The 10,950-nt window shown below is 56.2% G+C and overlaps 4 protein-coding genes across 4 annotated transcripts; 3 read left to right on the top strand and 1 right to left on the bottom strand.

Annotated features, from left to right (window-relative positions):
- Nucleotides 1–447: 447 nt before the first annotated feature.
- GGS23DRAFT_409504 (uncharacterized protein) lies at nt 448–1,825 on the top strand. The gene is made up of 2 exons (XM_051513657.1): nt 448–1,624; nt 1,710–1,825. Exon 1 carries the CDS (start codon nt 666–668, stop codon nt 1,377–1,379), a length of 714 nt encoding a protein of 237 aa, XP_051373815.1. The 5' UTR covers nt 448–665; the 3' UTR covers nt 1,380–1,624; nt 1,710–1,825.
- Nucleotides 1,826–3,410: 1,585 nt separating this feature from the next.
- Nucleotides 3,411–4,194, top strand: GGS23DRAFT_409365 (uncharacterized protein). Its single transcript, XM_051513655.1, has one exon. It carries the CDS (start codon nt 3,570–3,572, stop codon nt 3,993–3,995), a length of 426 nt encoding a protein of 141 aa, XP_051373816.1. The 5' UTR covers nt 3,411–3,569; the 3' UTR covers nt 3,996–4,194.
- Nucleotides 4,195–4,728: 534 nt separating this feature from the next.
- Nucleotides 4,729–6,217, bottom strand: GGS23DRAFT_409375 (HAD-like protein). The gene is made up of 3 exons (XM_051513656.1): nt 5,964–6,217; nt 5,749–5,858; nt 4,729–5,415 (listed from the first exon to the last, which is right to left on the bottom strand). The coding sequence occupies exons 1-3, from the start codon at nt 6,068–6,070 to the stop codon at nt 4,850–4,852; spliced, it is 783 nt and encodes a 260-aa protein (XP_051373817.1). The 5' UTR covers nt 6,071–6,217; the 3' UTR covers nt 4,729–4,849.
- Nucleotides 6,218–6,698: 481 nt separating this feature from the next.
- Nucleotides 6,699–8,778, top strand: GGS23DRAFT_557708 (P-loop containing nucleoside triphosphate hydrolase protein). Its single transcript, XM_051515721.1, has 2 exons — nt 6,699–6,781; nt 6,860–8,778. Exons 1-2 carry the CDS (start codon nt 6,754–6,756, stop codon nt 8,479–8,481), a joined length of 1,650 nt encoding a protein of 549 aa, XP_051373818.1. The 5' UTR covers nt 6,699–6,753; the 3' UTR covers nt 8,482–8,778.
- The last annotated feature ends 2,172 nt before the right edge of the window (nt 8,779–10,950 follow it).

Below are 10,950 nucleotides of genomic sequence, written 5' to 3' on the forward strand. Positions count from 1 at the left end.
GGGGGGGGGGGGAGGGAGAGGAAGAGGAAGAAGAAAAGGGCGGACGGTAGAGACTGATACCTGCCCTGCTGAGCTGTTAGTGATCCCGTCGTTGCTTTTCCCTATTCCCAAACCCACAAACCCCCCTGTAGGCGGCGGTGATCCAGCCAGGACAACTAACACGGCTGTGACTTTGCAGGCATCTTCTTATTCCCCTTGGTACAGCACAATGCCTATTGTACATGCACATACTAATACGTGCATACCATTCCCACCACCCTACCTACGTAGTCGGGGCTCCCTGGGAACTCCGTGCTCCAATCACTCCTCTCCCGCAGAAGGGCTTGGCTTCCTCTGGCTGCGGACGGACCCAACCGGAATTTGCCTCGACTGTCTTGTCCCGTCTGTCTTTGGCGATCCCTGATCTGAAAGAGAAAGGCGAGAAGAGAAGAAGAACAAGAAAGAGAAAAAAAATACCCCCGCAGAATGCTTAGGAGCGGTTATGCTGCTGGGAGATAAGCCCCGTGTAGGCAATGATGGAAGGCAGCCAATCGTCGATCATACCCGTCACTTCCTCCCCCCCCCCTCCCCGCGTCCACGACGTCTCCTCTCCTTCACAGAACTCCCTAGACCGTCTATCTCCCCCGCCTTGTCTCGCAGGCCGATCTTTGCCTACATAGAGGCCGATGGGTCACGTACCGGTCACGCAGTCTCCAGCTACTACGTCGGGCTTCGCCAAGCAGTCATGGTTACTCAGGTCGGCGACCAGGCAAATTGACAACCTACGAATATCACTTCTTGGCAACCTCACTTGGCGTCCGCCGCCTCCCTCCCTCCCCTTTGCCCTTCTGCAGCTGGGGGGTGATGCTGTGCTCACCATTCACCAGGGAAATCGCTGCATGTCTTGGAGATCGTTTATCCGACCAAGCGCCGTGCGAGACGGAGGGCCAGGGAGGAGAGAAGAGAGAGAGAGAGAGAGAAAACTTGCCTCTACTCAAATCTCGTGTGCGCGACATACGGCATGTCATCGCCCACTCAGGTCCTTACAGTCCTCGCACCTACTTCACTACCTTCAGTACATCAAAAGCGATCGCGAACTACGGTACCTACCTACCTACGGTGGGCAATGTAACCCATGCACACACACACATCCCTACGTGGCGGCAACGCCTCTATACATACCTACATACATCCGTACAGAGCCTCTTACCTCCACAGCGCCGGGACCATCTAAGATATCCTTCTCGCCGCCGCCGCTGCTGCTGCCGTCCTTTTTTCTTTGTCTAACGCTACGCAAGCTCTTGCCCATAGCCACGGACCTGGGAGGGGTGGCCCTTACACATACACAGAAGAGAAAAGGAAAAAGAACATCGGAGAGAGAAGAGCTCACGACCCTGTGATGTACAGGAAGAGGAGGAGGAGGCGGAGGTAGTCCGTGTTTCCCTATACTGGAAAACCCCCTCCCCTCCCCCCAGTGTAATTGCGCTTCCGAGTAGCAGCCGAGACCTACGGCAAGCGTACCCCATCGACAATATCGACCTGATTTTGCCGTATTCAGCTATCCCAGGCGCAAACTGATGATAACTATTGTCTCTTCCTTGTCCCCTCTCCTCTAATTAGGCCGAGAGTGCAAGACGTCAAATATGTGCGTGCCCATATGCCTACATGCATACCTACATACCTACACCATACCTAGGCATAGGTATATAGCTAATGGCCATTATGAGCAGGGTTCGTGGAGAGAGAACGCACATATATGTGTGTGAGAGGTATGTATGTAGGTAAGTACCTACCTATCTAGCAACGGATGGGCGCCAGGGGGGTCTTCCGCCCTCTTGGTCCGTCCCAAGTTTTTTTCCTTGGGGGGGGGGGGGGGAGCGAGGGTTAGGGAAGTCATCGCGGTTTGTTACCTGGCAGTTCTGCCGGGGTGGGCAGGCGGACAGGCAGGTAGGTATACCTACTATCGTTTGACGATGCCGTCTCCCTCTCTCACTCTCTCTGTCTCTCCTGGTCTCCTACATACGCCCGGGACCGCCAAGGCGATCCGCCTTACGTACGGCCGGACGATTGCCGTTCGGCACAATCTCGCGGTGAGCGATCTGATCCCTGGCCAGATATCACAAACGATCGGCAGAGCTTAGACAGGCCCCCCAGGGCGGCACACGTGAGCGCGAGCAGAAATCTCCCCAGGGCCGGTCCTCAGGCCAGGATCGTACCACGGCGCTTCCCCCCCAGCGCCTCTCCTTCTTCTTCCTCTTCACGCGCGCATGCTCTCTTTTCGATAGTTGCTCCGTATGCGTATGTAGGCGGGTAAATGTGTGCATGCAGTGCATGCATGCATAGACCTAGGTGAGCGAAGGGGAAGCGGAGTGGCGGCGGCGGAAAGAGAATAATAAGGGGAGAAACTGGATATGGAATTCTCCTTTTTGACGATCCCGTCATCACGGCTGGCTCCACACATCGCGTCCTTTCGAATGCCGCGATCGCGAATCCCTCCCCGGGTGTGGAGATCGGTGGTTTTTGACAGGCGGCGGCGCGGCCTAGCCAGCGATGTGAAAGAGGGTTACCGCGACTACATGTGCATACCTACGTGCGTACATGCATTTGCATACATACAAAATACGCCGGAAAGGGGAGGGGGTGGAAGAGGAGCCGGCGACCGATACTGTAGATCACGGTCTATCTCTATGTATGTGCGCATCCACATCACACACTACGGGGTAAAGGAGGAACCGGAGGCCTATCATGTCTCACATCAACCTGGTTTCCTGGCGACGGGTATGCTCGTCATTGACCGTCCGTGGGGTCTCGGGAAGCTCCAGGTGCCGAAGAAGCGAAGAGGGAGAGGGGAAAAGAGAGAGAGAAAGGGGGGGGGGGAGAGTGCGAGCGCGTGTCCGAGTAAGTGAGTACTACCGCCGAGAGAGAGAGAGAGAGCGACGAAGAGACAACGAGAACCAGGATCGTCGAAACCGCGAAACCACCGCCTCTCCAAGGAGATCTATCTCTCCGCTACGCGATGCCTGCCTGCCACGCTCTGCCCATGCCAGTCCGTGGACGACTCTCGTATGGCATGTCATGAATACCCGCCGTCGCATCGTCTGGGTCCGCGGGCGCAACGGCAACGAGTCGAGCCCCCCCTTCTCTCTCATCTCATCTCATGCCGTCTCGTCTTCATCCCACCACTAGCACCACTACCACCCCCCCCCCCCCCCTTCTCGGAGCTTTCCTCTGCCCTGCCAAGGGCAGCAGCAGCAAATGCCGAGGCCGAATAATAATCAGCGGCGGCAGCAGCAGAAGAAGAAGCAGAAGCAGAATGATCGCAATCACGGCCGCGGGCTAGTCGGGGGTGGGGCGTTGGGGGAGAGCGAAGAAGAAGACGACGACAAACAGAGAGAGGTAGGTAGGTAGAGCTGCGAAGTTCCGATAGTGCTGGTGATCGTCATTAACGCATCCACCGCGCCAAGACGGGGAGGAGGATTAAGCCGCCCCACCCCAGGTCCAACCACATCTCCCCCCCAAAGTGCGCGCGGCACTTATGGATGGATGGATGGATTGTTGGATGTACTTACATGTAATGTGTGTATGTGTGTATGTGTGTAATGTCTGTGAGTATATGGACGTGTGTACGTACAGCAGTATACGAGCCGGTCTTGGCAAGCCTCCCGTCTTCTTGTCGTTTCTTGTGTTTTGATTTTGATTCTTTTCTTTTCTCTCTCCCTCTCTCTCTGTTTTTTTTTCTTTCCATCTCTCTACACACACCTCTCTCTGTGTCCCTCTCTCTCTCACTCTCCTCTTTCTCTCCCTGTCTCGTTGCCCTGGACGTATCCCTTCTTCTTCCCGCGCATTGTGGCGTGACCTCTCTCGTAAACTATTATTATTATCACCTATTTCCCATTTCCTATTTCCTATGTAAGTCGCGAACGCATTCGCGACGCACCCCCCTGGGGGGGGGGGGATGGGGGGAGAAAGCTTGGCGCTCGGCCAGTTACCATCTTGGCGGCCGGCCGTCGATATAGACAACCCAGTCAATCCTGCAACATCTAATCTCTCCACCGAACCCGGCCAAAAGGCCACCCCCGATCTGATCTCGGAGATACCATGTGAGCCTATGTAAAAGTACGTGGATTTGATGTCTGTGTGTGTATGTATGCTATGGATGCATGCATGCCTAAGTGAGGTCTAGGCACGTACGGCTATGCAGAGGTATACACGAGGTACCGAGCGTGGGAAAAAGAGGCGTAATAGACCTCTCCTCCTCCCCTGGTTGAAAGTCTGGCCGCCTCGTCTCGTCGTCCAGTCTATCGAGTCCTACCCGCGCTTCGCCCCCCCCCCCCGTGCCAGCTAGCCGCTCTATTTCCCTCCCCTTCCCGGATGTAGCCCCCGGCGTGTCCGTGGAGGCCCCGATCCCAGTCTATATGCCGATTAAGGGACCTATAAGTGCGTGTTTTAGGACCCAGACGACGGGATGGCACAAGGTCTGGCCACGAGCTCGTACTCAACAAATAAAGCCTAACCGCCCCTTCCCCCTTCCCCCTCCCCCTAATAGCGGCGGTGATAACGACGGTGATGATGGTACATCGCGCGCCTCTCTCGCTCGCTCTCTTTCTCCCTCTAGTCGCACGTACGTGCGTTCGCGCGGCCCCGGTGACCTCTCGGTGTGACGCTGAGCCACCTACGTTATATCACTTCAGGAGAGTCACAATTTGGGCAGGGTTCCTGCGCGAGAAAATGAAATCGGAGAGGAGAGAGAAAGGTCCAGACCACTAGTCTTCATTTCCCAAGCTCGGCGATCATCTCCCTCCCCCCCTTCCCCGTCGTCGCCATCTGCCGCTACTGCATGCTCTTGCTGCTCTTGCTGCTGCTGCCGCTGCTACTGCTGGTGCTCTACCCCACCCGCTGCCGCGGTGAGGGAATTCGATATCTGCAGCGTCACGCGGGAAGCGCTGGCGGCCCCTGGCGCGTCGCCGCCGCCGCCGCCGCCGCCGTCGTGGCGGACCAGCCGGACGGACTGCAGGTCCCGGACGACCCAGTCCGGGCCGGCGGCCAGCACCTGCTCGGCGGTGTGGCTCGTGACGAGGCCCAGCACCTTGCACCCGGCGGCCTTGCCGGCGCGTATGCCGGCGGGGCTGTCCTCGAGCACGAGCACCGCGCCGTCGGCCGCCGCGCCGCGCCTGAGCCCCAGCTTCTCGCGCCCGAGCGCGTAGCACTCCGGGTCCGGCTTGCCGTTGGCCACCGACTCCGCCGTGACCAGGTGCTCCGGGTGCGGCAGCTGCAGCACGTCGAGCCAGCCCGTGACCAGCGGCGTCGTCCCCGACGTCACGATGGTCCAGCGCGCGCCCGCGCCGATCAGGGCCTCGAGGAGCGACCGCGCCCCCGGGATCTCGACCGCGTCCTGCCCGTGCAGCTTCGGCAGCAGCGACTCCATGTGTCTCACGTCTAGCGGCACAGTCAGCGGCACAGTCAGCGGCGAGCGGCGGATCGGAAGGACAGCAGGAAGGGCGAACATGGATTTGCGGCGAGAGGGGTTAGGAGGTGGGAGAAAAGGGGACAGCGCCCTGAAGAAGGGGTCAAAGGAGAAATTAGGTAAGGGGTGAGCGCCGAGCCGCGGAAGCTATGTGTCTATCCTACGTCACTCAGGGGGGAAGGGAGGGCGCGCAAGGGAGGGAAGACGAGTTTCCCCCCGCGACCCTTAACCGCCCCCTCCCGTTCTAGAGACGGGGTGCCTGCGTAAAACATGGCAGACGGCACGATCGGCCGGCTTGGACTTACATTCCCAATTGGCCTTCTCCGGGCTGAGCACTTTCAGAATGTCTATGCTCCGCCGGCCGTGAGAGGTCTGCAGGATGACCTCGGGGTCGACGCCGATCTCATTTCCGACGCTGTTCCCTCCCCCAGGGATGGCGGGGGAGGCTGTGATTAGGTCCGGATCTTCTCTCTCTCGAACTAAGGGGTGCAGAAGAAGAGGGAGGGTGAGGAGAACCCACGTGTTCCAATGCTTGACGACTGCGGCCGTCGAGTCGATGATAGTCCCATCCATGTCGAACAGGAGTCCCTCGAAGGAGACCTCGACCGGCGGTGCGTTGTATTCCATCAGGCAGCGACTGTGGTCTTTTCTCCGCGCTTACTCTCGGTGTGCGTAAATAATCTCTCTCCGTCTGTCTCTTCTCAGGACGCCCGCAGCAGAGAGGGTGAAATATCACAGAAATGAGTGAGACACCGCCGGGCGAGTTGAGATTGTTCTGTTGGGAAGAAAGATTGTCTGTTGTGTCTACGTCGTGCAAGCAGAAACACGCACACAACACTGGGAAAATGCGGTGTTACCTAATCCAGGAAGATGCAAAAGGGCGGATTGTCGCCATACCAGGCTAGGAAAGTCCGCCATGTTAGCCCGGTTATTACTACTGTTGCTACTACCGTATTCTATTTTTTCCATTATAATGTTTTTAATAGAAGTTTTTAGTCGTGACGATTGGAGCCATCTTTATCGGATGTCTGCCCCTTAGACTCTGGTGAGAGAGAGGATCTCGTCCTTCTCCCTACTTCGAGGGGGGTTTTCGGAGTCTCCTAAGTGAGTGGCTGGCGGCTTCGGATACCGGCTCTTATCGATAGGTAGGTGGGGAGTTGTGTGGGGGGTTCTTATCCGCGGCGGTGAGACGCGGCAGAATGTCATTTTCTGCCAAATTCGTCACTTTTTGTATCGAATTTGACATCCGCGGCTTCACTCCGTCCACAAATACCCACGAAAAACCTGCCGTAGTGAACCGCTGAGTCGAAATGGCCAACAGCATCAATAAGCCGAAGAGTACGTGCTACAAAGATCTCCTCTATTACAACCCTAACTCGGATTCCGGTCAATTGTTAACTAACTTGCCCTGTCCAGAAGCAAAGTCGAAGCGGACTCCCGTCCGCCTACGGCACAAGATCGAGAAGGCATCGGCTGCGAAGCAGCGCAAGGCTAGGAAACAAGCGAAGAAGAACCCGCAATGGAAGTCCAAGCTCAAGAAGGACCCGGGAATCCCGAATCTATTCCCCTACAAAGAAAGGATCCTCCACGAGATTGAGGAAGGGAAGCGGAGGAAGCAAGAGGAGCAGCAACGGCGCAGGGAGTTGGCCAAGGCGGCGAAGACGGGGACCGCCACGGAACCGGAGGATGTCGAGGGTGCTGTGAGCGGCGCTGAAGGGGAAGACTTTGCCGAGTTTAACGACGACCACGACGATGCGATGGACGAGGATGACGTCGATGATGATTCGAACCCCATGGCCGCGCTTCTAGCTAGCGCGAGAGCGGCAGCTGAGAAATACGACCGCGAATTACAGAGCGGCGACGACATGGATGAAGACGGGTCATCTGTCGGTGGCGATGGCGATGGCGAGGAAGGCGGTGCTGAACTGCGCGCTCAGGCTTCGTCGCGGAAGGCCCACGACAAGGTCTTCAAGCAAGTGGTTGACCAGGCCGACGTCGTCCTCTACGTTCTGGATGCGAGGAACCCTGAGGGCACGAGGTCGAGGGAGGTTGAGAGGATGGTGATGGCCGCGGCGAGCGGCGGTAAGCGCTTGATCCTCGTGCTTAACAAGATCGACTTGATCCCCCCCCACGTGCTCAAGGGCTGGCTTGCCTACCTCCGAAGATACTTTCCTACTCTCCCCTTACGTGCGTCTGGGCCCGCCCCCAACGCGCAGACTTTTAATCACCGCGATCTCACGGTTCAGAGCACATCCGCCACCCTCTTCAAGTCTCTGAAATCCTTCGCGGCTACGAAGCAACTCAAACGTGCAATATCCGTCGGCGTCATCGGGTATCCCAACGTCGGCAAGTCCTCCGTCATCAATGCGCTCCTCTCCCGGCTCGGTGGCCGAGGCGTGGCTTGCCCCGCGGGTGCCGAAGCAGGAGTTACAACAAGCATACGCACCGTCAAGATCGATAGTAAGCTGACCCTGCTGGACTCACCCGGCATCGTCTTTCCTTCGGCTCCCAACGCCGAGCTATCGACGAAGAAGAACCCCGCCGAGGCTCACGCCCACCTCATCCTCCTGAACGCTATTCCGCCAAAGCAGATCGAGGACCCGATACCTGCAGTCACCCTACTCCTGAAGAGGCTGTCAGCCTCACCCGACCTGCTTCAGAAGCTGATGGATGTCTATGACCTTCCGCCGCTTATACCCTCCTTCAAAGGCGACTCTACGACAGATTTTCTGGTCCAGGTAGCCCGCAAGCGCGGAAGGCTAGGGCGTGGAGGCGTGCCAAATCTCACCTCGGCAGCCATGGCAGTCGTCACAGATTGGAGGGATGGCCGGATACAAGGATGGATCGACACACCGGTATTCCCTGTCGCAACCGAAATCATCGCTAAGATCGGCGAAGTGAGCCAGGGCATCCCCGGCGTCCCCGCCGTCATGCCAGACCAGAAGGAAATCGTCACGGAATGGGCCAAGGAATTTAAGCTTGAAGGCTTGTGGGGCGACGGCGACGATACACAGACAGACGTCGCCATGGAGCAATAGTACGGCTATGCTACTGATTTATTTGGGGTTTCCCGAGGTGTGTTTGCCCGTGGATGTCGGCACGAAATTTCCGCGAGTTAGTTGAGGAGTTATGGGTAGGGAAAATCGCGGCTTTCGGGCATGCCGCTTCGTCGTTTCCGATAGGCAGGTTCTATGAGCATACCAGGTGTCTTTTACGAAGTCGAGCTGTGAATGCGGAGAAGCTAAATAGGGGTTCCAGCATATATATCTCTTCTAGTCGCCAATTAGGAGCGTGAACACAACATAGAGCCCTTTTAACGTCTGCTCCCGCAAAAATTTCCGTACATTATGCGTGTTCTTTGACTTGACTATACTGACTTTACCGACGGCATTACGCTGTCGACTCCAAGGCTGGGCACATTTTACTCTCTACAAATCCCGTCACTAATATGCATCGTCCCCGTTCTGGCCCTCGTAGCATCCCCCTTGGATTCTAGTTATCCACCTACTCCCTCTCCCGTATAGCCCCTTCCTGCTCCCCTGCTGGGCCCGTAGCTGATGACACACATTCTATCTTGTGCGGCGTGAGGGAACGACACCCGGATACTAGCAGAGCCATACCCGCATAACGAGAACCTGACCCACGTAGAGGGGACTGCTAACTTTTGCTCTACTGGCATCTTAGGCTAGGAGGCAGCATTGGACAGCAATCGCACGCAGCCATCTTAGCAGGACTTTTCCTTAACTCCCGGTTTCTGCGCAGTCAGCTACGCGATACATCTCTCTCACGTATGCACACATCGTAGATTCAGTTCCTAGGTGCCATGTACCTCGGCCCCGATATGTATACAGGTACGTCGGTCCACAGCTGCGCGCGGATTAGGGTAAAAATACACAATAACGTGCGCCGTGTTGTCATAGCGGGCCCCATCTCTATCTTCTAAGAGGCGATGCCTCGTAGCCATGATTCATACATTGCGAGCCAGGAGATCGTCGTACGTCTGCGAACCTCATGTGTGTCATCAGATCCGCCCTTTTCGAAGGAGCAGATCAGCGAGGAAGGGTGTTGGTACGGCTCGTAGAGTCATAGATATTGGCTTGGTAGTATTAGATATCTGACCACCCACGCCGGCCGGACTGGGAGTCTTTTGTTCTTGCACACTTGACCGGAACGTACGATACCAGTTCATGGCTGAGAAATCTGGAGGATCGATTTTACTACGACGATGTCCGACAAAAGTGCTGTATGTAACACAGGTAACGGTAGTGTCTCACAAAAGACGGAACTCGAGAAGAGACAACTCGTGACTACTTAGCTCTTACACGGCTCTACGTAATATCCTCGGAACACCACCCCTCGGCAGGGACTCTGCAGGGAGACCTTGGTTGAGTTGCATTGCATACCATCTCCACGGAGATCGGTATCCAGCAACGCGTTAACGCGGTCATCTCGAGTTGGAAAAAGTCCAGTTTGTGTCACTTTCTCCTCTCGTAAGTTAAGTGTTAGTTACAAAGCCATCAGAACGTGCAAGAATCTGCGAGGATGGCGAGTCCCTCTTCTCCCGACTGTGACTGTGACGGTGACTTGCCTCACCGTCAAGTAAGGTATTGCTTAGACTATCTATCTCTGAAACGCTTAAACAAGCCCCTATATTGGGATCTCACCGGCCGAATTTCCGCTCCCCGATTCGGACGCGTCTGGTGGCAACAGGTCTCTAAAGCTGTTCTTGGGCCGAGTTCGTTGCCGTCAGCTACCTACGTAGCATCCCGAATCTCGCTACGACGAAGCAGTTGAGACTGCAACTCTGCAAACTGCAACCGGCACGAGCAAGATGACAACGTGCAACCCACGGTGCATTACAGGTGAGATTCCTAACGGGTATTGACCCTAGACTTAGGTCAGCTGGCAGATCCCTATATCTCTCGACGTTGACGCAGGTACCAACCCCATACCGGGGGGTCCGTCATCTCGATATCTTACTAAGCCGAGGCCTTACAAATAACTTACTATTTACGTATATTCACAGTGATCGTTCTGATGGCCTGTAGCTTGGAGTACTCACAGGGTCGGCTCAGTCTCGCAAACGGAGGCGCTAGGTCGCCCCCCGAATCCGAGATGCCGGGGGGTCCGGGGGGCTATAGGGGCCGAAGGTTGGTGGTGAAGTAACCTGCCTAAACCGAGAGCGGACCTCTAAGGCGACGACGAACCGTAACTCACAAAATTAGCACCTCTCGCTGACATTGCCACCGGTTAAAGAGGATCAGGGGACACCGATGTCCATTGTAGGATTAGGTTGCAATTGGTGAGATTGAGTAGGTGAGCAGACACTTTCGGTTGCAAACCATTGACGCCTATTCCCGCCGTGATTTCTGAGTAGGGCAATAGAGTGCGTGATACGAATTATTGAGTAAACCCCTTCCGAAGAGTTCGCGGGTAAGTCTCTTGCAAACTGCAAATACGCTAGGTCTTACCCACTACCGCCCAATAGCCCATGTTACGGTAAGCTT

The sequence above is a fragment of the Durotheca rogersii genome (assembly GCF_024521655.1).
Source record: "Durotheca rogersii strain YMJ 92031201 chromosome Unknown GGS23scaffold_5, whole genome shotgun sequence".
Lineage (NCBI taxonomy): Eukaryota > Fungi > Ascomycota > Sordariomycetes > Xylariales > Xylariaceae > Durotheca > Durotheca rogersii.